The following is a 27,587-nucleotide window of genomic DNA, read 5'->3' on the forward strand; positions in this document are numbered from 1 at the left end:
ACACACACACACACACACACAAAAATCCATTTGCAAAACTTCGAACACCAAGAAGCAACAAAAGAAGCAGATTGTTCCCAATTGTAATGCGCGCTTGGCAATGCATCTTGCTCAAAGGAGTTTCGAAACATTTCAAATACAAAATAACCAGCAAATACATACATATGTATACTGTATATATTTAAAGCAGTAACACATTTAAGTAGGTAGATAGAATGAACTCACCAATAGAAGGGAGGGAGAGGTTCGCAGAGCCACTTTTAACTAAGAATGAATTGGGGACAAACTCTTCTTCAGAGTCAGAGTCCTGAGTTGGCTGGGCCACCCCATTGCCTAGCAACCTCCTCTGGCTCTCATTGGCTGGCGGGGAGGGGGGAGGGGAGGGGGTTTGCTCAATAGGGGTTGATGAAGCAGATGAACAATGCAAGGGAGGACCTGTTAAACACAAAACACAAAACAGAGACAGAAAATAAATAACTGAAAATTGCAACCCAAAAAAGGAAAACTAAAGAAGGAAGGGAAACACCAGGACAACAAGGGGGGGGGGGGGGACAAAGATACATCAAACAAAGACACACACACAAAAAACATGCACAGGGACACAGATAACTTCTTAGCAAAGCCTACGCGAGGAATCACCATTTGCAAACACTGTATACTGAGCACAATTTGGGCTGCCCCCTTGCGAAGGAGAAGATCCCATGCAATCCACTGGAGGAGATGACCTCTGAATAAATGCACACAGATGCATAAGGCATTCAGGTGTAGTCTTGGTTAAGCAGGGATTAAATAACAAGGGGAATCCTGCCGTTTTCAGACATTGGTTAGAAAGCCCTTGAGTTTCCTGTTGTATATGACTTCGGGTGGGGTGGGGAGAAAGGTTCTTGTCATTTTAAGCAGCCGGCTGGAGAGGGAATCCAAGAGTATGTATTGAGGCTGGATTTAATCATACATCGCTGCGATTTCTAAGCCCGGCGATCATGCCCTCCGAGGAGGAGACGGAAGGTTGCACCAGCAGGCGATTGCATGATGAAACTGAGCCGTAACAGATAAGGAGCAAAAGTCAATCGAACATCAAGAGAGAGGGTGCTTTGGAGTGCGGAACGCTAGGGGCAGAGAGATGCTTCGTTGGGTATCATTCGATGAGAGGGTCCTCCTCCTTGCCAGAAGGGAAGGAAGGGGCTTGCCCCAGTGGCACAGCTGGAAAGGACTGCAGCTCAACAGGTAGAGCATCTGCTTTCTATGGGGTGGGGGCGAGGTCCCAGGTTCATACCCCCCCCAAACGTCCAGATATAGGACTGGGAATCCTCCCTGCCTGGGATACTTCAGAGCTGCTGAAAGTCAGTGCCAATGATGCTCAGCCAAATGGACCAATTCTCTGACTCAGTGTATAAAGGTAAAGGGACCCCTGACCATTAGGTCCAGTCGTGGCCGACTATGGGGTTGCGGCGCTCATCTCGCTTTACTGGCCTAGGGAGCCGGCGTTTGTCTGCAGACAGCTTCTGAGTCATGTGGCCAGCATGCTAAGCTGCTTCTGGCGAACCAGAGCAATGCACGGAAACACCGTTTCCCTTCCCCGCTGGAGCAGTACCTATTTATCTACTTGCACTTTGATGTGCTTTCGAACTGCTAGGTTGGCAGGAGCAGGGACAGAGCAAAGGGAGCTCACCCCGTTACGGGGATTCGAACCAGCAACCTTCCGGTCGACAAGTCCTAGGCTCTGTGGTTTAACCCACAGCGCCACCCTGGTTCAGTGTATGGCAGCTCCCAATGTTTCTGCGACACACGGCAGGATTGGAAAGAAAGGGAGCTCAACAAATCTTTGTTATTTCCATAGCATACAGGTGTGGCCAACACATAACTCTGTCTGCCATGGCTTCATTTACACACGCAGCCGCCACGCTGGACCCAGAAAATATAAAATTTGCCACCCAACCGGGGGCCTCTGGCAGAGAAGAAGGTTTCCTGTCAGTATTTTTTTGCAGGCACAAAATGGGATAATAGGTTTTATTGCAGTTAAAGTGGATTAAAGCACTCTTGTCTCCCTGGTGCAATAAATCCAGTTTTTTTTTTATTTTGAAAAAAAAGTTGTATTTGGAAACTGATGGGGGAAATGTACTGAAAAGTGTAGGATGGTGTAATAATTAACAGGAATAAACACCCCACATTCAAATCACTGTCATATGACCTCTCCACAAACAAATCCTCAATAGAGATGGGCACAGAACCCATTCTGCTAATTCTCTGAGGTTGAAAGTATCCAACAAAGTAAAATCAAACATACAGAAAAAATTCACAGTAAATCATTTCTTAAAACAACTGGATCATCGCCGCTTGCAGGCTAAAACGCAGCATTAAAAAAATGAAGCCCTCAGAACCAGGGCTAACCATTTATAAAAGTAAGGTTTGTTTTTTAAAAGGAAAGTCTTTAAACGCTAGCGGAACATAGATGAAGAGGGAGAGGGCTAGGTTAGTAATAACATTTTTATTTTTTAAAAGTTTAGGAGTAGGTGAGATTATTATTTATCTTAGTAACTGGATTTTCCTATTCTATTCTAATCTGAAAATGTTGCCTCCGTTTCCCAGCTTTTAAAAACTTTATACTTATTATCATATCATAATTTATCATCATTGAAAGCTAGATGCTCCTATTTTGTTTTGGTTTGTGTATACATATATAGTATGTTACAGGGACATGGGTGGCGTTGTGGGTAAAACCTCAGCGCCTAGGACTTGCCGATTGCATGGTCCCAGCGCCTGCCAACCTAGCAGTTCGAAAGCACCTCCGGGTGCAAGTAGATAAATAGGGACCGCTTACTAGCGGGAAGGTAAACGGCGTTTCCGTGTGCGGCTCTGGCTTGCCAGAGCAGCGATGTCACGCTGGCCACGTGACCCGGAAGTGTCTCCGGACAGCGCTGGCCCCCGGCCTATAGAGTGAGATGAGCGCACAACCCTAGAGTCTGTCAAGACTGGCCCGTATGGGCAGGGGTACCTTTACCTTTATATATAGTATGTTATTTACTAGTAATGGTTTGTTTGTTTGTTTGTTTGTTTGTTTGTTTGTTATTAAAGAGTTTGATGCAAATGGAAAAGTTTGATTTTTAAATAAATAAATGGGAAACAAGTTAATCTTCTGGAGCAGGGAGTAATTTTTCCTATTGCCCATTGTTATTAGTACTATTTATTTATTTCTTAAGTGTGTCCTTTTTTGGGGGGAGGGTTTCCCCCCATTCATATCTCGCTGCTGCAAATTACATCTGAGGATTTTGCAGAATCTACAGGAACCATAGAGTCATAAGAGTTGAAGGGATCCCAAGGGTCATCTAGATAAAAAAAGGTTCCTGTTGTTGCAAATGATAGCTTCCCCCTAAAACAGGGGTAGGCAAACTAAGGCCCAGGGGCCAGATGTGGCCCAATCGCCTTCTCAATCTGGCCCGCAGACGGTGGTCCGGGAATCAGCGTGTTTTTAGATGAGTAGAATGTGTGCTTTTATTTAAAATGCATCTCTGGGTTATTTGTGGGGCATAAGAATTTGTTCATTTTTCTTCTTCTTCAAAATATAGTCTAGCCACATGGTCTGAGGGACGGTGGACTGGCCTCCTGCTGAAACAGTTTGCTGACCCCTGCCCTAAATCTAACTTCAGCATGGGAGATAATCTGGAGTGAGTCTGCCACTAGAGCGGGAAGGATTAAGCCTCCTCACCCTGTTTGCTGCCTCCCCACAGGAGAAGTGTATGCAGTTATGTGACCCCCTGAGCCACAGGGATAAGTAACTCTACAACCTTTAGAAGACATCTGAATGCTGCACTGTGTAGGGAAGTTTTTTTTAAAAAAAATGTTAATGTTTTATTATGTTTTTCTATATGTTGCAGTCTGGCCAGAGTGGCTGGGACAACCCAGTCAGATGGATGGGGTATTATTATTATTATTATTATTATTATTATTATTATTATTATTATTATTGATGTCCCTATTTTCATCAGAGAACAACCAACAACCACTGCAGAGGAGACCAGAGATCACTGGACCAGTGTCCTGTTGCCACAGCAACAAACCAGAGATGCCTACAGGAAACAGAACCATGTGTGTCACAGCAGTCAAGTTCTGAGCACAGCACCACTCCAAGAAGGCCTTCCCAAAATTCCTGGGAACATCACTAAAACTGCCCTTTTATTATTATTATTTTACAAACGCCCTGGGAACGGGAGGCAGAAAGTAGCGTAATCCCGGGGAGCGACCGCGCACTTTCCGTTAACTGCAAAGAAAACAAATCGCCCTGAGAAATTTGTGCCAGACTCTGCAAAAACAACAAAAATAAAACTTTATAATACTTTCTAACATGTTGTATAAAAGTTACGGGCTGGCGTAACCAAAACCATACGGCGACTGCACAGTATCTCTTTCCAAGAGGCATGCGGGGAAGGTCGGGGCGGGGGGGGGGGGGAGGAACCCGGCAAAGGGTTTTATCTGTTCAGCATTGCCTCCCCCGCACCCACCCAGAAAAAAAGATTTGCTAAGGTTCAGAGAACTAAAAGCCCATTTCTCCTCCCTCGCTTCCTCCCTTCCTCGCATTTGGTCGCTGGACCATGTCACGATGGCAGGGGGGCTGGCGTGAAATCCCCTCCCTGGTTTATGTCGAGCTGGCCTTGTACATTGTCGAAATTGCACATCGCTCCCCACCCCACCCCCTTCTCTCTCTTTGTCAGTAGGGTTTTGATCACAGCTTGTGCTGCGGCCCCATCCGTGAGGCCCCGAAGTTTCGGAGCAAGCAGATGAATGAAGCCCCCAGCCCTCCCATGTTAAAAGGTGCACCGTGTAATTCAGACCCCCGTCCCCCGAAGACCAAAGTGCAACTATAACTCCATCGGTACAAGAGAGAGAGATTTGGTCTTGCCCCGTGGCCACATATATCACTTCCACACAATGCTGACAAAGCCAAACGCCACCAATGTCGTTCTGCTGCTTTGTTTACCACTGGTGACGATGTAACCTTAAAGGTAAAGGTAAAGGTACCCCTGCCCGTACGGGCCAGTCTTGACAGACTCTGGGGTTGTGCGCCCATCTCACTCAAGAGGCCGGGGCCAGAGCTGTCCGGAGACACTTCCGGGTCACGTGGCCAGCGTGACATCGCTGCTCTGGCGAGCCAGAGCTGCACACGGAAATGCTGTTTACCTTCCCGCTAGTAAGCGGTCCCTATTTATCTACTTGCACCCGGGAGTGCTTTCGAACTGCTAGGTTGGCAGGCGCTGGGACCGAGCAACAGGAGCGCACCCCGCTGTGGGGATTCGAATCGCCGACCTTTCGATCGGCAAGCCCTAGGCACTGAGGCTTTTACCCACAGTGCCACCCGCGTCCCATGCCACCCGCGTCCCATGATGTAACCTTAGGTAAAGGTAAAGGGACCCCTGACCATTAGGTCCAGTCGTGACCGACTCTGGGGTTGCGGCGCTCATCTCGCTTTATTGGCCGAGGGAGCCGGCGTACAGCTTCCAGGTCATGTGGCCAGCAGGACTAAGCCGCTTCTGGCGAACCAGAGCAGCGCATGGAAACGCTGTTTACCTTCCCACCGGAGAAGGTATTTATCTACTTGCACTTTGATTTGCTTTCGAACTGCTAGGTTGGCAGGAACAGGGACCGAGCAATGGGAGCTTACCCCGTTGCAGGGATTCAAACTGCCAACCTTCTGATCGGCAAGTCCTAGGCTCTGTGTTTGAACCCACAGCGCCACCCGCATCCCAGCGATGTAATGTTACCCATGGTCTGTTCTCCCACTTACAGACGTACCTATCCGCACTGGTCAGAATGCAGAATGCTAATCTCCCCACTACCTGAACAAGGTTTTCTGGAGCCCCGGAAACTCACGGTAGTCCCACCCCACTCCAAAATTCTCTTTGCATCCCAAATAAAATGGAGTCCTGCAGTTAACTACTGGGCTGGTTCAGGTCAGCCTATGGAATTAAGCCTCAGACGCAGGTCATATGGCCCTATTTCCCCCTAGATTAGCCACGTCTGCTATATACAAAGAATCATTTTCTATCTCAGGTGTCAGGAGCAAGCCAGCAATAAATCACACAGAGTAAGTGAAGAGAACTCTTTATTGGAAGAAATAGGGGGTCTGCTCAGGGGTGCCCGGCCTAATGAGGACAGCAACTCTTCTTTGGTAGGTCTTGACCCTATGAGGCAGTTGTGGAGGCTGAAGGTCCCAGAATTCCCAGAGCAGCCTAAATCTCCTCCCCTCCCAGGTCCTTCCCAAGCAATCTGAGACTGCGCCCGTGTCTCCCTCTGCTCCTCACGTTTCATACCTCTCCTGGTCCTGTGGGGACCAGGGAGCAGGGAAGTTTGCCGCAGCAGGAGGGGGAGACACCTTGGCTTCTTCACCAGCCTGATTCATCTCTGCCTCTTGGCCTCCTCCTCCCACCCTGCTTCCTCTCTGGCACGGACTCTCCCTTCTCACTAAACCCTGTTACCCCTTTAGCTTCCGACACCACCTCCTCTTCCCAAGTTTCTCCCCCTTCTTCCTCTGACCATTCATCATTGTCCCACCACCAATCCCTGGGCTCTGAGCCTTCTTCCCTTGGGGGTTTCCCCGCTGGTTCCTCCCACCACTCCTCTGTGTCCAGCCAGTCCATGACATCAGGGGTGGGGAACGACCCGCCCATGGGCCAACTTTGGCCTGCTAGGCTGTTTCAGGCAAACAGCACCAGAGTTTGCCATTCAGAAGCCTATGGAGACCTGGAAAGGAAGGACAATGAATGGCAATACTAGCTGGGTAAGGCTGGACGCGGGTGGAGCTGTGGTCTAAACCACAGAGCCTAGGGCTTGCCGATCAGAAGGTCGGCGGTTCGAATCCCCGCGACGGGGTGAGCTCCCGTTGCTCGGTCCCTGCTCCTCCCAACCTAGCAGTTCGAAAGTTTAAGCCCATTTCATATGCACTACTGACTGAGCTATCCCAGCTGGAATGTGGCTCTCAGGCTGGAGAAAAGGTCCTCCGTGCTTGATGAAGATGCTAAACATCGTGCATGGTGTTTTGAGAAGCAAATGATTTCTCTCTGCACTGCTTGTAACTTTACGCATTTCTACACGGAAAGAACGCATCTTGTTTACCCCTAAGCTGAGTCCCTTTCAGCAAAGTGCATCTTAGCAATTGCTTTCATTTACCATTTCCAGGTCTCTCTCTCTCTCTCTCTCTTTCTCTCTCTCTCTCTCTCTCTCTCTCACGCCTTTCAGCCTCAGATATTTTTACACATCCTCTGAAGGCTTCTTGGAACAAGGTGTCAAAGGGTTGGCATGCTGTTGTCAGCAGGTTATTTGTTCCGCTTTGGGGGGGGTGCGTCCTTGAAAGTGGGAGGGAGACAAGAGAGGGAGAGAAGAGGGGAGAGGGTGGAAGGAATGAAAGAGGGGAAGGAAGGGAATACCAGAATTGGGTGGACCAAGGCCCAAAACTGCACAGGATGGGGAGGGAGTAGTTGTAAATTCTGGGGTGCATGTTGTTCATGGCTATGCCCTTTCTATATCAAGGTTCCCCAAACTTAGCTCTCCAGCTCTTTGTTGGACTACAACTCCCAGTATCCTTAATTCACAGAACCAGTAGTCAGAGATGATGGGAATTGTAGTCCAAAAACAGTGGGTGACCCAAGTCTGATAAACCTCGTTCTATACAGGAAAAATGACCAGTGTGGACATTATAGCTTCAATACTAAGCCAGTTTCTTTGCTCCCCGCAACTCCGCTTAGAATCCAGCCTGATGGGAAGCATGGGGAAAGCTACCTTATACTGAATCAGACCCATTGTCCATCTAACTTAGTATTGTCTACACCGACTGGCAGCAGCTTCCCAGGGTTTTAGGCAGGGGGAATTCCCTGCCCTGCCTAGCAATGCTAGGGATTGAACCTGATACTTTCTGCACGCAAAGGAAATCCCCCGCCACTGTGCTGCAGTTCCTCTCCGAATGAAGAGTTCTGTTGGACCCTAAAGCTTGCTCATGCTTAGTGACATTTTGGCTGCTCATAATAAAAGGGCCTGAGCATCTTAAAACAAGGAGTTCAGCCCTTAGCCATGCATACTAATGAAACCTCCCTCTTCCTCTGCTTAGCTTGTTTGGTGGATTTCCCTCCGGGGAGGAAAAAAGGCTCATTTATTGCCCCGTGCAGAAGATGGGCATATAATCTTCTGTCCCGTGCAGAAGATTGGGATACTGGGCTGGGACTGATGCACACCTTAAATGGGGATTGCTGGAGGAGCATATGCTTTGCACATGACGAACTGCTCAAGGGATTATACAGCATACCCATGTAGGAAACAAGTCCTGTACATGAAAGAGTCCTAAACATGTCACTGTGTTGTTGGACTATATGGAACTGGCAGAAATGACCGGCAGAATCCGAGACCAGGGAGAAGAGTCGGTGGAAGAAGATTGGAAGAAATTTAAAGACTATCTACAGAAATATTGTAAAATTAATGAATGTTAGAATGATGTTGGATAAAAAGTTAAGTGGTTTCTAGCTATAACGCTTTAAGGAATATGAAAAAATGGATTATTAACAGGTAAAAATTTAATGTTATAATATTTTAAGATTAAAGACTAGGATAAACAAAGAGGGAAAGGATTTGCTGAACTAATAAACTGAATTGGAATACAAAAAAGGGAGGTGTGAGGAGGTCCGGGAAACAAGCATATGAAAAATAAGTGATGGAAAGATGGAATTGTTTTTTAACTATTTTTACTTTGTATTTTTCTTTTTTCTTTTTTCATTTTGTAAAATCTTAATAAATATCTTTTTAAAAAATAATGATAAACATGTCACTGTGTTGCGTGGTCCCCGCTCGTCTTTCCCACACAGCAAATCTGAGTGTTACCCAGCTCACTTGTATGGATCTATGTCTGAAAGAGTGTGCATGGGGAAAAGCTATGGGGAAAATGTATTGCCCTGCCTGCACAAGTAGGCGCATAGGGCGCGGGTGGTGCTGTAAATTAAATCTAAACCAATGAGCCTCTTGGGCTTGGTGATCAGAATGTCAGTGGTTTGAATCCTCACAACGGAGTGAGATCCCATTGCTCTGTCCCAGCTCCTGCCAACCTAACAGTTCGAAAGCGCACCAGTGCAAGTAGATAAATAGGTACCACTGTGGCAGGAAGGTAAACGGGGTTTCAGTGCTCTCTGGCACTCGTCACGGTCCTCCATGTGCCAGTAGCGGTTTAGTCATGCTGGCCACATGACCTGGAAAGCTGTCTGTGGACAAACCGGCTCCCTTGGCCTGAAAGCAAGATGAGTGCCGCAAACCCATACAGTGGCACCTCTAGTTACGTACTTAATTCGTTCTGGAGGTCCGTTCTTAACCTGAAACTGTTCTTAACCTGTAGCACCACTTTAGCTAATGGGGCCTCCCGCTGCTGCCACGCCGCCACCACGTGATTTCTGTTCTCATCCTAAAGCAAAGTTCTTAACCCGAGGTAATATTTCTGGGCTAGAGGAGCCTGTAACCTGAAGCGTATGTAACCTGAAGCGTATGTAACCCGAGGTACCACTGTAGTTGCCTTTGACAGGACTTAACCGTCCAGGGCTCCTTTACCTTTTACAAGTTGGCGCATAGTTTAACCAAAGAAATAAAGTTAGTTAAAGCCGTTTCTTCCACACTATTTCAAACTGAATGAAATCCCCAAAGTGTGAAGCAAAGGAGAAAGGTGAGATTCTAAAATACGCACAAAGGTAAGATGAGCCATGTTTGGTTTTTGGTTTTGTTCTTGTTTTTAAAAAGGTATTCTAGCAAAAAAATCACACCTGGGAACTGAGAACCCCTTACCTGTTGAAATGTGTTGAATGGATTGCAGAAATGTGTGGTGGGGGGTGGTGGCGGAGGGCTGCCTAAATCTGAGGGGCTGCAGCTGGCCTCCTTTACAGTTTAAACACAGGCAGAGTTAGAAACCCACATACTAACTTCGCCAAAGTTTCAGAGCTGTGGAGCTCCATGCTGCGTTCGGGGAGAGGGTGAGAAAAGCAATTTGTATCCCTCTAGAGCTGCTATTTACAAAAAGAGGGAAGTGTATGATTTGAAAAGCATTATCTGTGATCCTGGGGTTTTTCCCTCCCCGTGTCCCCCAGATGGGAGGGTCTAGGGCAGGGGTGACGCGGGGGCTCAATCCAGCCTCTGGGCAAATTTTTCAAGTCCTCTGAGACCCCACTGGCTTTGGTTTTGGCAGCGGCGGCAGAAAGAAAACAAATTTAGAGTGGGCAGGATGCTAGAGTGGGTGGACCCCATAACCCGATGAGATGCAGCCCCAAACATCTGGGACCAGACTTACTAGGAAAAGCTAACATAGTAAATTAATTACTGTGGTACCTCGAGTTACAAACACTTTAGGTTACAAACGCTTCAGGTTACAGACTCTGCTAACCCGGAAGTAGTACCTCGGGTTAAGAACTTTGATTCAGGATGAGAACAGAAATTGCGCGGCGGCGGCAGCGGGAGGCCCCATTAGCTAAATTGGTACCTCAGCTTAAGAACAGTTTCAGGTTAAGAACGGACCTCTGGAACAAATTAAGTTTGTAACCAGAGGTACCACTGTACAGTGATGAGATTCAGATGAGCTGCCACACTATACCAGAAGCACGCAATTTCGCATCTATGCTTCCCAGAATAAGTGCTCAAAGCAGGCTTCGGATTAGGACTAGACATTTTCTCTGCAGGTAGGAAAACAAACAAAGGACGACTCCTTTGCACAGATTGTTGTGAGCACTTGCAGGGCCGTCTTAAACATATCTGGCGGTGTGGTGCAAAGCTCCCTCCAGCGCCCCCCTCCGGTTTCCCAGAGTTTTTTTAGGGAGGGTGGCACTGCCGGTGGAGCTGGAGGAGGCGGGCAGCGGCTGGAGGGCGGCTCCTCTGGCGGGGAAGAGGTGGAGGCTGGACGTGGCGCCTCCCGGCTCAGCTGGCCACTTCGTGCTGCGGTGGCCACGGCAGACAGAGGCTCCAGGCACGGTGCTGCTTCGGCGTGGCATGGCGGAAGCGGGTGAGGGCAGTGAGCTGATGCCAGGAGGCGCTGCGTCCAGACTCCACCTCTTTCCTGGATCCCTCCAGAACTTTGTGCCCTGTGCCACTATCCTCTATGGGTAAGACGCCCCAGAGTACTTGCAATGGACTCTCACTTTTGCATAGCTTGTGAAGAAACCTGTCAAATTTTCTCAAGAGCTCCAATCAGACCAAGGGAGGGAGGGGAGGCAGATACCCAAAGCAGATAAACTGAATTGCATTGCAGGGGGCTGGGCTGGACTAGTGTTCAAAATTCGCCAGGCGCATAGGTATTGGCCACTTGTGACTGTTAAGTTGTGGGTGAACATATCAGACGACACAGCGATTCTTCAAAGCAGCTCTTGTTTATTCACAGGCCAGAACAGAACTGAGCTGAAGGGTTCAGCCAGCCTGCTTATATAGAGCTCCACTAGAACGCAACAGTAACCATTTTCTGTAACTATCCAATCACTGAACGTCACTTTCAATTCCTTATTTGCATATGTGGACCTGAGTGAAAACTATATACAGTATCCCCCTGCTGGCCCAGGGTGAAAACTTCAGTACATAACAGTGACCAAGTGAAGATGCCCGGACACCAGGATGGCGTCTGAAGTCTCCAACATCTAGACATGCATGCTTGGGAAACCCTCGGATCTTGCCTGTTTTTGCACACTAGCAACACACCCTGTAGAATTCTGTTATACCATGGTACCTTGGTTTTCGAACGTCTCCATTGACAAATGTTTCAGTTTTTGAACACTGTAAACTTGGAAGTAAATGCTTTGGTTTTCAAACATGCCTCGGAAGTCGAACATGCCACGTGGCTTCCGTACTGAGTTTTCCAAATTGAGTTTTCCGTATTGAGTTTTCCGTATTGAGGCTTCCGTATTGAGTACTTCGGATGTTTCAGAACTCGAATGGTCTTCCGGAATGGATTATGTTCAAAAACCGAGGTACCGCTGTATTTTATCTGCCCAACTGGAATAAATTTTAGGAACCCAAATGTTATATTGAAAAATACAACTTTCGAGTCATCTGGTCCAAAAATGGCAGCTAGGCATTCCGTTTTGGTGACCGTAACCCTGGTTTAAGGAGCCATTTAGCACCTAGATTATACATCTGGACGATGACCCTTGGGGTCCCTTTGTCCCTACAATCCTATGATTCTGTGAAGGGTAGTAATGCTAGAGATTGAAAAGAAATGATGTATTATTGGTAAGAGAACATTAAACAGTACTTTATCTGACTATTATCAGGGAGGGGCAGTATGGTGCAGTGGTTAGAATGTTGTACTAGCATCCAGGAGACCAGCATTCAAATTCTTACTCAGCCTTGAAGCTCGTGGGGTGATCATGGACCACGCAGTAACCTGCTTAAATTTAACCTAACCTACCTACTTTACCATACATCACTTTACCATATACATCACTACTGGCTTTCCCTGTAGTGATGTATGGAAATGAGAGCTGGACCATAAAGAAGGCCGATCACCAAAGAATGGATGCTTTTGAATTATGGTGCTGGAGGAGACTCTTGAGAGTCCCATGGACTGCAAGAAGATCAAACCTCTCCATTCTGAAGGAAATCAGCCCTGAGTGCTCACTGGAAGGCCAGATCGTGAAGCTGAGGCTCCAATACTTTGGCCACCTCATGAGAAGAGAAGACTCCCTGGAAAAGACCCTGATGTTGGGAAAGATGGAGGGCACAAGGAGAAGGGGACAACAGAGGACAAGATGGTTGGACAGTGTTCTCGAAGCTACCAGCATGAGTTTGACCAAACTGCGGGAGGCAGAGGAAGACAGGAGTGCCTGGCGTGCTCTGGTCCAGGGGGTCACGAAGAGTCGGACACGACTAAACGACTAAACAACAACAACCTACTTTACAGGGTTGTTGAGAAGATAAAATGTGGAAAGAGAGGAGTATGCATGCCATGTTGAGATCCTTGCAGGAAAGGGGTGAGATATAAATGTAATTAATTACAAATAAATAAGCACAAGCTGTGTTACTTATCAGCCTGAAAAGGAATATTTTAATACAAATAAGGAAATGGTCAACATGTGGTGACCCCAGTTAAAGCTGGTTCTATCCAGCATTTCTCCCCCACTCTTAAATTCATCCCTACCTGGTGAAAATGAAATCCAGTCGTGGTAAATGCTAACTTCGAAGTATTCCTGCCTTTCCTGTGCTTATCTCCGAATTTCACCACATGAGGAGATGGGGGAAACAACCCTGGGAAAGTTATAGAGAATTGTATTCTCCTGTTGACAGCCACCCATGTAAGCAAGGCTTTTTGACAGCCGGAACTCACTGGAACTCAGTCACGGCACCTCTCAGGTGGGCACAACTGCCCTCGGAAGAGGACAAGCGAGGCATTCAAGGCGAGTTGTGGCACATCTTTCGCTAGAAAAATAGTAAGGGACGTAACATCCTGCGTACTTGCTTATGACGGAAAGCACATGCCCTCTTTCAAGTGCTTAATTTACAAACTGCTCATTTTCGCTACGACTAGTCATCATCAGTCACACCCACACTGATTGGATCCTATATTTATTTAAATAGGCTCTTGTATTCATTAAGTAAGGTCTCGCATTCATTTGTGCTTTGCATAATAGCATGACACATTCCTTTCTCTCTCTCTCTCCCACACACATTGCTTTTGGGCTTCACTTTGGAAGATATAAGCACTTCTTTCTATATTCACGGGATTTGCTTAGATTACCACATTATTTATTTATTTATTTATTTATTTATTTAGCTGTCTCCATCTGGTGAAGCGAAGCTTTACGCCACAAATATTTATGCCACACTGTAGTACAAAGTGTGCTGGTCCCGTGTGTGTGTGTGTGTGTGTGTGTTACCGTGCGGCATGGTCTGAGTCCAGTTCTAGGTCGAGGGTATAGAGACTGTCCGTCAAGGGCGAAGCGGGGTCCAAGGCATAGCTGTCAACTTACAGATTTGAAAATAAGGGACCAGCAGCCTTGAAAATAAGGGACCAGCAGCCAAAATAAGGGACCTGCAGCCTCCCCTGTTCCAGGCACTCCAGTCTTCCTGTCCTCCTGCAGTCTGGTCAAACTCATGCTGGTAGCTTCGAGAACACTGTCCAACCAACTTTGTAACCAGAGATTCAACTGAATAGAATCTGAATCACATGCACCATAAGGCCTATGCAGCCTCAACTTAAGATGGCTCCCTGGCCTGGCTTTGCACTGCAAAGTTTGCAGCAGCACGTGCAACAAAATGGCATCCAGCATTTAAAAACCCCCTCAGCTTGCATTAACTAGCCACACACAAGGCATGCAAGCTCCACCCCCCCAGTTGTTCTTAGACTTCTTATTGGGTGAGCAACACAGCGAAGCAACACAGTTGGAGCCTCCCTCCTCCCTGGCCGGCAGGGAGGGAGGGAGAGGAGCTGCTTCCTTTGAAATTTAAGGGACATCATTTAAGGGACATCCATCAATAAGGGACAGCAGCGGGACATGGCGCAGAAATAAGGGACTGTCCCTTCAAATAAGGTACACTTGACAGCTATGGTCCAAGCCAAGGAGCCGGGCGTGGTCAGGAACTCTGGAAGAGCAGGACAGGGTACTGGCAGGAACAGATTACCAACGATGTTGCTCCCGCAACCTGGGACTGGGCTGACTGGCTTTTATCTCCTCTGAGGCATAGGGCGGTCCCGGCTCACAGGTGACTCGCCCCTCCTGGCCTTAAGGCGAGCACTCCTCCTGTGAGAACTTAGTTCCCTCCGCCTCTCTGCCCTGATCTTCTGCAGTTCCGGAGAGGCTGGAGGGTCACTGGACCCAGAGGCAACCTCACCTTCCCCTGACAGGGCTGGGAGAGGAGCACCTGCAGGCAATGGGTCCTCGATCACCTCCGGAGCCAGAGCAGACTCAGCTGGTGTCTGCTCCTGAGGATCCGGCACAGGTGAGGGCCCTTCAGGTTCAAGCCCCTGCCCCAGCTCAGCCGGCCCTGGAGGCGGGGACTCCTGTGCAGGCTGGGATTCCTCAGGTTCAGCCTCTGAATCGGATTCCCAGGCCATCACACCAAGGAACGATGCATTGCTCGAGATGTTTTGCAGGCGAGTCAAAAGGACAAGGGGATGTTTTGCACAGGAGAGTCAAAAGGTTTGTCCTAGGAATGTGGCAATGGGGCTCATCCATGGATCTGCTCTCCTTCTGATCGACTAAAAGGTTCACAAAGGGGTGAAAAGAACGTATGTAAACTGAGCTGGAAAGTGAGTTGAAAGAGGAAAAGTTGCAAAGTTGTGCAGACAGAATTGCTAAGAGCAAGGAGTTGAAAAACAAAAAGAGAGAAGAAGGTTTTAAACACTTTAAGAGAGCTGGAACGCTGGGAAGTGTTAGAGCTCAGCTCACAGTAGGGTAGCGCGGCAGAAAAGAGGAAACTGAATAGCAAAAAGAACCCAGAAGCTGAATCAAGGGATGCAAATTGATATTGCCTTGGTTAGGGAAACAGTTCTGAATAGGTTTAGCTGGATGCTTTCATCTCTACTTATTTTTATTTGCTTTTATGGGTACTAAACTGCAAAATTAGGTGCTCCCCCTTTCAGTTATTCTCAAAAACTGTTTGATTTGATGCCTGAATAAAAATGCAAGAAAAAGCTTTAAAAAAAGAAAGAAATATGAACCGGGGCTTTGATATCCACCCTATCCATGCCTAAGTGCTATAACAATCAAGCCAATCGAGGAAGCAGGTAGGTCCAGTGGAAGTACCAAAAGTTGTTTTATTATGTATTTCGTGTTTTTCATATTGTGATTTTATGTTGTGAACCGCCCTGAGATCTGTGGGTCTTCTTCTTTGGCGATCACTCATAGCCGAGTAAGATTGTCTTCCATAAACATGGTTTTAACAATGAGTCTGTAAGTGACTGTGGAGGCTAATTCTGGATCCACACGTCCTTCCACAGTGGGGACATAGGTTTCCAGGTGGGAGTTGATCACGGTGAGGCCAAGTGTGCCTTCCTCTTAGCACATTTCTCCCTTGCGTCCTGAGTTCGAGTGTCTTCAAAGCCCATGACACCTTTGATAAAAGCTGTTCTCCAACTGGAGCACTCGTAGGCCAGTGTTTCCCAGTTGTCAGTGTTTATACTACTTTTTTTTAGATTTGCCTTGAGAGAGTCTTTAAACCTCTTTTGTTGACCATCAGCATTACGCGGTATAGGGTGGTATAATTATAAGAATAATACAGTGGTACCTCAGGTTAAGAACTTTGCTTCAGGAAGAGAATAGAAATTGCACGGCGGCAGCAGGAGGCCCCACTAGCCAAAGTGGTGCTTCAGGTTAAGAACAGTTTCAGGTTAAGAACGGACCTCCGGAACGAATTAAATACTTAACCTGAGGTACCACAGTAATAATAATAATATTATAATTATAATAATAATAATAATAATAATAATAATAATAATAATAATAATACCGCCAGTAGCTCATCTAGTCCAGTATCACAGTGGCCAACCAGCAGACAGGATTTGAAGACAAGACCACTGGGATTCAGAAGAACTGCTGCCCCCTATGTGTTCCAAAAACAAAACCCCTGTGTTGCAATACAGAATAATCTGCTCACATACAGCTGCAACACGTGGCTAATAAGTATGATAAATGTATTATTATTATTAGCAGTTAGAATATAACCCAAAATTTACAAATCATAAACATCATTATATAATGTGTGTGGAGAATTACAGTGCCTGCTGTGGCTGTAGAGACTGAATACAGGAGAGACATGTTTTGTTGCAGCTGGGGCAGATGAAGGCGTCCGGTTGGGCTGCTGCAGATGCACTTTACTTGAATTTACTTTACTTGAATTTACTTTCAATTTACTTGAAAATATGTTATTTGGGAATAACATCAAGGTTGCAGGTTCGATCCCAGTCTGGGATGGTTTGTAGGGGGTTGGACTAGATGATTCTCAGGGTCACTACCACCTCTACAATTCTATGATTCTATAATCATATGATTCAACAGCATCTAAAAAAGCAGAGACATCAGCTTGTCAACAAAGGTCCGTATAGTTAAAGCTATGGTTTTCCCAGTAGTGATGTATGGAAGTGAGAGCTGGACCATAAAGAAGGCCGATCGCGGAAGAATTGATGCTTTTGAATTATGGTGCTGGAGGAGACTCTTGAGAGTCCCAAGGACTGCAAGAAGATCAAACCTCTCCATTCTGAAGGAAATCAGCCCTGAGTGCTCACTGGAAGGACAGATCCTGAAGCTGAGGCCCCAATACTTTGGCCACCTCATGAGAAGAGAAGACTCCCTGGAAAAGACCCTGATGCTGGGAAAGATGGAGGGCACAAGGAGAAGGGGATGACGGAGGATGAGATGGTTGGACAGTGTTCTCGAAGCTACCAGCATGAGTTTGACCAAACTGCGGGAGGCAGTGGAAGACAGGAGTGCCTGGTGTGCTCTGGTCCATGGGGCCACGAAGAGTCGGACACGACTAAACAACTAAACAACAATGATTCAACAGAGCTTTATGTTCCTTTTATGACATGCACCAACACAGAGCAGCGCCCTTTCATTAAGAACTTTGTGGCAACTGAAGTAAACGCCAAAAAAAAATAGTCAAAGGTTTCTGCTTTGCAATCACAGCAAGGAAGCAAAAATGTCGTTTCTTAAGTTTAATTCGACCCCATCGCCTTTTGGGTGGGTGGTGGGGGAGAGGAAAAACACTGGAGATTCTCCAGGATGTTGAAGTAGGCAGGCGAGTGCAGAAGTCATCATCATAAAAGTAGCAGACGCAAGACAGACTCTCTCCACCTGGAGTCCACGAGGCAGCAAGAACCACCAGACCAGAACAAACCAACAGGGTATCTAATCTGCCATCATTTCTCCAACTGTAACTGACTGTGGATTCATCTTTAAAAAAAACCCCTCCATAAAGGCTTTAATTACGCAGCTCCATACCCCGAGGAGAGATTTTTCCCAGGCACCACCTGGCGACGGGTCGACTTGCCGAGGCTTAATGACTGACAGCGTTGCTCACCGTTAACCCAGCCCTGTAATTCCCAAAGGGTGCACTTCCAAGCCTGGGAGGAAAAGGGTGGCGTGCCTGGAGAAATAAAGCAATTAAGAGCCCCTGCGAACCCAGCAAAGTATCCCTCTCCTTCCCCAGAAAACATACCCCTGATTCTCCAGAATTCACAGCTCTGACCTTTTCTGCTTCTAAGCAGCCGCTGGCAGGGACCAGCAATTCTGCTTTCTGCATCAGCTGGGACTGAATAATTCAAACACTCTCTGAGCCAGAGACACGGCAGAATTACCTGTCGGCTAATTGTTCCTTATTTTTTATTTATTAATTAACGCACACATAGTACCTTGGTTCTCAAACGCCTTGGTTCCCAAACACTGAAAACGTGGAAGTAAGTGTTCCGATTTTCAAACGTTTTTCAGAAGCCGAGCATTCTGTACCAATCAGAAGCCACGCCTTGGTTTTCAAACATTTAAGAAGTCAAACGGACTTCCAGAATGGATTAAGTTTGAGAACCAAAGTACCCCTGTATTTGGCGCTTTTGGTTTTGCTATTTATTTTGCATTTTTGTTTTTGAGGCTTTTTCGGTTCATTTGTTTTTCTGACTGTGGAACCCAGTTCAGCTGACTGACTGATTGTGTGACTGTGGAAATGAATAAAAGTCCCCCATCCAAACAATGACTATCATCAGAGCAAGTAAAAAATATTTTTTTTAAAATTTTCATCATCTACAATGCTGTCTTATTTATTTTATAGTACAGTACATTGATTATTGCTTTCATTTTGTGGAACAATAGTCTCATTAGAGAGTAAAATTCGTGTTAAATTCCTGCTTTAGGAGTTGTTTTTAAAAGTCTGGAACAGATTAATCCGTTTTGCATTACTTTCTATGGGAAAGCATGCCTTGGTTTTGGAACGCTTTGGTTTTCGAATGGATTTCCGGAACAGATTAAGTCTGAGAATCAAGGTACCACTGTATATCAATATATGGATGGACCTTCTGTGTGCGCACATGCAACCTGCTTTGCACAATTCAGCAAACAAATGTGGAAGTCTTCCATTAACTATGTTTCGGCATTCAGGGTTTACAATGGGATAGTGACACTTTAGGGAGGCGGGTGGCGCTGTGGGTAAAACCTCAGCGCCTAGGACTTGCCAATCGTCAGGTCAGCGGTTCGAATCCCCGTGGCGGGGTGCGCTCCCGCCGTTCGGTCCCAGCGCCTGCCAACCTAGCAGTTCGAAAGCACCCCCGGGTGCAAGTAGATAAATAGGGACTGCTTACTAGTGGGAAGGTAAATGGCGTTTCCGTGTGCTGCGCTGGCTCACCAGATGCAGCTTGTCACGCTGGCCACGTGACCCAGAAGTGTCCTCGGACAGCGCTGGCCCCCGGCCTCTTAAGTGAGATGGGCGCACAACCCCAGAGTCGGACACGACTGGCCCATACGGGCAGGGGTACCTTTACCTTTACCTTTAGTGACACTTTGCTTACTCCCCTTTTTTTAAATGGGTAGCCCCATTAGTTTTTTTCTCTCTTGCACCTCTTCCATTGTTTTTCAGACTGTGAAGACTTTGACTATGCTGTTGGAAAGATTGAGTGGTCTTAGATGCTTTAGTTGAGATTTCTGCATTGCATCCCTGACCACTGGTCCTGTTAGCTAGGGATCATGGGAGTTCTAGACCAAAACATCTGGAGGGCCGAGGTTGAGGAAGCCTGATCTAGGTGAGCAGTGGGGATCTTTCCAACTCAACAATTCTATGATTCTAAGAATGGAGTAGCAGCACAATCTCCAAAGGTCTAAGCAGGGCTTTTTAGTTTCCCATCTTGCCCAAGCCACAAAACATTATTTGCTGCTTGCCCTTCATCATAAGGTGGCCAGGTGCATTGCAATAATAGAATATGTACAGGAATAGCTTTACCATTATAAATACAAGGGAACAGCTACAGTTAACAGCTTCAGAAAAGGCAAGATATTAACCTAGTAATAGTAGTAATAATAATAATAATTTATTTATATCCCACCCATCTGGCTGGGTTTCCCCAGCCACTCTGGGTGGCTTCCAACAAAATATTAAAAATACAGTAAAACATCAAACAATAAAAACTTCCCTAAATAGGGCTGCCTTCAGATGTCTTCTAAAAGTCAGGTACAGTGGTACCTCGGGTTAAGTACTTAATTCATTCTGGAGGTCCGTACTTAACCTGAAGCACCACTTTAGCTAATGGGGCCTCCTGCTGCCACCGCACCACTGGAGCAGGATTTCTGTTCTTATCCTGAAGCAAAGTTCTTAACCTGAAGCACTATTTCTGGGTTCGCGGAGTCTGTAACCTGAAGCGTATGTAACCTGAAGCGTATGCAACCCGAGGTACCACTGTATTTGGCGCCTCGCTTATATATCTGTGTTCCTAACACTGCACTCTCCATCTCTCGACCGCAGCCTTCAACTCTCATTTTCGATTAAAAATGAAATAAAATAACCAGGAGGCCGTTCACACACCTCCCATGTACCGTCTCATTTGGCCCTCAGACAACTATGGATTTTCCTCGAATTTGAAAGACAGGATGCTATTAGCTCCCACAGCAAATTCGAGACGGAGAATCTATTCCAAATGAATTCAATTATCCAGCACGGCCTGCAGCCAGCAAGTAACAAGAGGACTTATTGCTGGACTCTTTGTGTAATGTGGCTATAATTCAGTTCTGCCTTTGCCATGTGCAGGCTGCAGTGAGACTTAGGGGCATATTTGCTCTTTTTTCTTGCTTGCAGTTCTGTGCTGTTATTGTTTCAAACGCTGGCGATCCTGTTTTTTACACCTATCAATTAGATGCACGCCTTTACGTGTCTTACCCTAAAAGGTAAAGGGACCCCTGACCATTAGGTCCAGTCGCGGCCGACTCTGGGGTTGCGGCACTCATCTCGCTTTATTGGCTGAGGGAGCCGGCGTACGGCTTCCGGGTCATGTGGCCAGCATGACTAAGCCGCTTCTGGCGAACCAGAGCAGCGCACGGAAATGCCGTTTACCTTCCCGCCGGAGCGGTACCTATTGATCTACTTGCACTTTGACGTGCTTTCGAACTGCTAGGTTGGCAGGAGCAGGGACCGAGCAACGGGAGCTCACCCCGTCGTGGGGATTCGAACCGCCAACCTTCTGATTGGCAAGCCCTAGGCTCTGTGGTTTAACCCACAGCGCCACCCGCATGCCGTGTCTTACCCTAATCTATCCAAACAGCACAAAATATGAATATCGTTTATTATCCCACCCCCACTTTTAAAATTAATTTATTATTATTATTTTCCTTCGGGAGGAAGAACAGGATATATAAATCGTAGGAGTAAGTATTTATTTTCTGTTGTCCGCTGAAGACACAGCTCTTGAACACCTGGGGTTTGTATTTTTAGGATTGGCCCTGTTCCCGCGACTGTTAATTTGTTTTAAATTGGTTTCGATATTTAATTTTAAGTAGCTGTACCCTGCCCCGCCTGAGGGCGGGTTAAAAAACTGAAATAAATAATAGTTCTAAATTAATTAATTAATAGCACTTGGGGATTGAACCTGTGACGTTCTGAAACTAAAAGCATATTCCTTACCACTGTGCTACAGGGCAGAACTGCTCCAGCACTTGCTTTCTTTTTTTTAAAAAAATATAATTTTTGTTAATTTCCTTTTTAACACAGTATTTCCAACATTCCAATAACAAACAAATATACTCTAGGCTCTGCTGAGATTGTGACTTCCCTCCATCTCTTCAACAGGTTTTCTATTTTCAAGTCTTTGTATCACACTTTAAATTTTCGACTTCTGACCTTTGTATCCTTATAATCAACTCTGTCTCTTTGGTCTAAAAAGTTTTTTAAAAATTTCGTTGCGGGTTTATTTCAGTCCCGCTAGGGGCTTCACATTTTTACAGTAATTATTCATATACCAAATAAATTTACTCCAGTCTCTTTGAAATTTTTGGTCATCTTGGTCCCGGATTCCACTGGTCAGCTTAGCTAATTCCGCTTAGTCCATCATCTTCATCTGCCACTCCTCAATTGTTGGTAAAGTAAAGGTAAAGGGACCCCTGACTATTAGGTCCAGTTGTGGCCGACTCTGGAGTTGCGGTGCTCATCTCGCTTTATTGGCCGAGGGAGCCGGTGCACAGCTTCCAGGTCATGTGGCCAGCATGACTAAGTCGCTTCTGGCGAACCAGAGCAGCGCACGGAAACGCCGTTTACCTTCCCGCCAGAGCGGTACCTATTTATGTACTTGCACTTTGATGTGCTTTCGAACTGCTAGGTTGGCAGGAGCTGGGACCAAGCAACGGGAGCTCACCCGGTCACGGGGATTCGAACCGCCGACCTTCTGATCGGCAAGTACTAGGCTCTGTAGTTGAACCCACAGCGCTACCCGCATCCCCAATTGTTGGTAATTCTTGCAATTTCCACCTTTGGGCTAATAAAGTTATTGCCGCTGTTGTGGGGTACATAAATAATCTTTGATCTACCTTTGCAATTTCCTCTTTTTTGCTTTCATTTCTCTTCCCAGTTCCTTTTACCTTTTGTACCGAACTTTCCAAGTTAAACGTAAGGAAATATACCGAGCTCAATACTGTCTGTGCTGATTGACAGCATCACTCCTGGGATTCTGGTCGAATTTCCTTCCCAGCCCTACCTTGCGATTCTCTGCATTCCTGTGCGCACACATCCATTTATTTCATTCTGCAAACAGCTGCAGATATCAGTTGCAGAGCAATTTTACCGCAGGAGGTTAATTCTTCCCCACGCTGGCTTCATCTTGACACAGGAATTAACACTCTCATCCTGCAAACTCGCAATACTGATTTCTTATTTATAATGTGAGCCTGTCGGCGGGGACCAGAGTGACAAAAGAGCAGCACATTCCATCTAGGCCTGGGAAGCCTGAGCCCGCATCCTGTAAGGTCAACAACTTCAGGCTGCATTACAGTAACTTCCACGAGGGTTGGGTCACCCAGGCTGTTTCTCCAGATCCATTAACTCTAAGCAACTACATCCATCCCAGCTAGTTGTTATAAGCACCATCAAACATCAATAAATTCAGAGTCTTGCTTGTTTTCCTTTTCCCTGCCCATCCCTCTTTCCTTTTATGCTAAGTCTTATTTGTATTCATATTTCAGCCACTCTAGGTAGCTTTTCCACTTGAGTAAAAAAGGTAAAGGGACTCCTGACCATTAGGTCCAGTCGTGACTGACTCTGGGGTTGCGGCGCTCATCTCGCTTTATTGCCTGAGGGAGCTGGTGTACAGCTTCCGGGTCATGTGGCCAGCATGACTAAGCCGCTTCTGGTGAACCAGAGCAGCGCACGGAAACGCCGTTTACCTTCCCACCAGAGTGGTACCTATTTATCTACTTGCACTTTGATGTGCTTTCAAACTGCTAGGTGGGCAGGAGCAGGGACCGAGCAATGGGAACTCACCCCGTTGCGGGGATTCGAACCACCAACCTTCTGATCGGCAAGTCCTAGGCTCTGTGGTTTAACCCACAGTGCCACTCACGTCCCTTTCCCTTTCAGGGCATTTGGAAGGGGACAAATCCTAAGAGGCCACAGGGCCACAGAGGTACCTTGAACCCGTTTACTGCAAGATCAGGATTTCACCAAGGCATTTGCTGGGTTTCAGTTCTATCTCTATCATCTATCTATCATCTATCTATCTATCTATCTATCTATCTATCTATCTATCTATCTATCATCTATCTATCTATCATCTATCTATCTATCTATCTATCTATCTATCTATCTATCTATCATCTATCTAATATATCTATCATCTATCTATCTATCTATCTATCTATCTATCTATCATCTCTATCTAATCTTAAGATTTATATACTGCTTGGTTGTGAAGAAATATCTCAAGCGGTTTGCAGAAATGTATCACCTGAGACTCTCTCCTATTTCCTTATTCAAAGTTTCCAGATAGTCAAATGAGGAATATAGATTAGCACTGAAGGGTCCAATGTAGCTTGCATAGTAGACTGTGCTTTTGGAATTCGATACCAATACATTAAATTTTCATCTTAAACTGGTGAAATTTTGAAATTGATCAATGACATTTATTTCCAGGTAGGACTTGCAAGGGTTCCATTGCACTGATGAAAAGTGATGAAGGAGAGCAAAAATAAAATAAAAAAGTGTATCTTAAATGAGAACAAATTGTTGCTGTTTTTTGTGTTGAATATATGCTAGATGGTAATTTATGGACCTAATAGGTATCTCAAGCCATTTGCACATGTTGCCATGCAACCAGTCCATGCAGAATGTAGTCACTCTCTATATAGAAAGGAGCAAACCAGTGATATTTAGGGAGCAGGCTAGCAGGCGGGGCCCATTATTTACATCATAGGAGCCTACACAACACAAAACACTGTTGCTGTATGTAGGTTTTATTTTATTTGTTTTTTATCTTAAAATTTTGAAATGTACACCCAGTTTTTTCCCTTTAATTTTTTTGGGCGCGCCCAAGAGAGTGGGGCCCTAAGCTATAGCTTGTTTAGCTTATGCATAAAACCAGGACTGATCTAACCTCTGTGTAAGCATTGCGCAAGCAAAGCAGGACAAAGGCGCAATAAGCACATTGTCTGGAGGAGCCCCTAGTTACATGCCCTTAGAGAAAAGAACAACAACAAAAAATCAGTAGAATATTCGTTTCGGATGGACTGTCTGATCTTTCCATCATTGAAATTCATGCAACATTCCTCTAAAGTTTTGTTCCATTTTTCATCCGATCTGCCATTAATCTGTAGGCAAAAGGACTTGGATGTATCTGCCAAATGTGAAGCTGCATCATATCTCCAAAGTCCTCCGGGGCTAAATTATCAGCCAGATAAAACCTTTTGTTCTGCGTTTCCATTCTGAAAAGCTTCCTGATGGAATGAGAAAGGACTACTATCTGGACTCCTGTAGATACAGCACCTTATTTTTTATTGTTTACACTCGATCAAAATCAAGTGTCTCTTTCCCCCCCACTCTGAAGGAACAGTTACGGTAAGTAAAACGACCTTCAGGAACCATCCTTCTGAAGCGAACTGGTAGGTGCATGAGAACAGCCTGACCTGCATTAATCTCATTAAAAAATAAAACTTCCCACCCTCCTAAACACACACACACAACACTTAGGTGCCCGTTTTAGCAAATGCAACAAAGCTAAATTCCCAGCCGGATCTCAACTCACGTTTGCTCGAAAGCAAAACCCCACGGATCTCAAAAAGCCTGACTTTGAAATATGCACATCTAGGACTGCAGCTGTAAGTTCATTCCCTCAGTGGCGGACCAGCTTCCCACCATGCAAAAGTTCCTGTATTGAATTCCTTCCATCTCCGATAGTCAGTGCATACTGCAATAAGGCAGATGGAGGAAGGGAACTGTAAGTTAAGGCACCTGGGCTTAACTTCTGTGTCCTGCGAGCAGTAAGTATGTCCCGCGACAAAAATTGCCAACCCTTTATGGACAGGTGAACACATTTTGAATTTTGAGAGAGTGCTGGAGGCGGCAGTCACAAAATAGCTGCTTTGGCATATGTTGTCACCCCTGACAACTGCAAGCTGAACGTGAGAAGTCAGCTATGTACTGCAGAACCTGTTTGTGGAGATTAGGGCTGGGAGATATCTGGTTTTTAAAAATGTGATATATTGCCAGCCAGGGGGACGTGGGCGGCGCTGTGCGTTAAACCACAGAGCCTAGGGCTTGCCGATCAGAAGGTCGGCAGTTTGAATCTCTGCGACGGGGTGAGCTCCCGTTGCTCGGCCCCTGCTCCTGCCAACCTAGCAGTCTGATAGGACGAAGTGCAAGTAGATAAATAGGTACCACTCTGGCGGGAAGGTAAACGGCGTTTCCATGTGCTGCTCTGGTTCGCCAGAAGCGGCTTAGTCATGCTGGCCACATGACCCGGAAGCTGTACGCCGGCTCCCTCGGCCCATAAAGTGAGATGAGCGCCACAACCCCAGAGTCAGCCACGACTGGACCTAATGGTCAGGGGTCCCTTTACCTTTATATGGTCAGCCAGTGCTTTTTCTCCTAAAAAGTTGTTTAGGGGTACTCTCATTTTGACTCGAGAAAACCACCATTTTATAGTTCAAATCAGGAAAAATAAATATAGTAAATGGACTAAAGTACAAAGATTCATAAAATGTTTAGGGGTATGCGCACCCCTGCGTTCCCCCAGAAAAAAAGCACCGTCGCCAGCTAAACATTGTGACATACTGATATATTCATGATGTCTGAAATAAGGATGGAGCTATGTAGAGGAACAGGACGCGGGTGGCGCTGTGTGTTAAACCACAGAGCCTAGGACTTGCTGATCAGAAGGTCGGCGGTTCGAATCCCCGCAACGGGGTGAGCTCCCGTTCCTTGGTCCCAGCTCCTGCCAACCTAGCAGTTCGAAAGCACATCAAAGTGCAAGTAGATAAATAGGTACCACTCCAGCGGGAAGGGAAACGGTGTTTCCATGCGCTGCTCTGGTTAGCCAGCAGCGGCTTAGTCATGCTGGCCACATGACCTGGAAGCTGTCTGCGGACAAACGCCGGCTCCCTTGGCCTATAGAACGAGATGAGCGCTGCAACCCCAGAGTCGGTCACGACTGGACTTAATGGTCAGGGGTCCCTTTACCTTTACCTTTATGTAGAGGAACTGGCTGGCTTCACGGTTTTCCCTGCAGTGTGATTTTTGCATAGCACACACACACACATCGTGATTTGCAATATATTGCCAGGTCAGAAATTATGAAACCAATATCATGACAAAGACTTCAAAACAGTTTTGGACAATATATCGCCCAACCCTAGAGGAGATCAGACAATATTGTACACACACACACACACACACACACACACACACACACACACACTTGCTGCCTAATAGCAGATTGGCAACATCACATTTCTTATTTCACATTTATCCCTTGGAAGGTACCTGTACATTTTGCCCCTAACTTTTTTCCATGAGGGCTATCTACTTACTTTAAAATAAATGACAGATCAGAGTAGGGGAAACCTGTCTAGGGACATCACTATCATAGACTAAGTTTAGATTGTAAACTCCCTGGGGCAGAGACCTGCCTTCTGCTTTCATTTCCTTGTAGCCCACCCTGTATATTTTAAACTGTGGGAGCATTGTTTTGGTACATATGTTGTGTACTTTTGTGTTTTTATATTGTATACCTTCCTGTGATCCTCGGGTGAAGGGCGGTATAGAGACTTAAATTATTATTATCATTAATAATAATAATAATAATAATAATAATAATAATAATAATACTCTGGTGGTGCAACAATGCCCACTGCAACAATTGTGGTGTTGAGGAACTTCCGCTTGTGGGGCCCTACAAGCCGCCGGCCATTTCTGAACACGGGTCTTGTGCCGGGAAAATATATTGATTTACACAATCTGCAGGAGAACATATGTCTTAAATTGAACGCGAGAACAATGCCCAGCCAAACGCTTCCTTGTATAGAATTTCATGGGAAGTAACTTACACAATTAGAAAAGAAATTACGAACAAAATCGCAACAGACATGGCTATGCATGAGGAGAAGCAAGCAATTTATTCACAATAGGCTCCACCGTTTGGGCTTTTCTTT

At 46.1% G+C, this 27,587-nt stretch overlaps 1 protein-coding gene across 18 annotated transcripts in view; it reads right to left on the bottom strand.

Moving 5' to 3' along the window:
* TENM4 (teneurin transmembrane protein 4) overlaps positions 1 to 27,587 on the bottom strand; it is a 625,655-nt gene that overhangs the window by 275,178 nt on the left and 322,890 nt on the right. For 12 of the 18 annotated variants that reach the window (XM_077926940.1, XM_028725942.2, XM_028725950.2 and 9 more), the window contains one exon: positions 226 to 435. The exons of the other annotated variants lie outside the window; for them this stretch is intronic. In XM_077926940.1, coding sequence (XP_077783066.1) covers positions 226 to 435 — 210 coding nt within the window. The remainder of the gene's footprint in view (positions 1 to 225; positions 436 to 27,587) is intronic. 18 annotated transcript variants of the gene reach the window in all.

The sequence above is a fragment of the Podarcis muralis genome, chromosome 4, assembly GCF_964188315.1.
Source record: "Podarcis muralis chromosome 4, rPodMur119.hap1.1, whole genome shotgun sequence".
Taxonomy (NCBI): Eukaryota; Metazoa; Chordata; class Lepidosauria; order Squamata; family Lacertidae; genus Podarcis; species Podarcis muralis.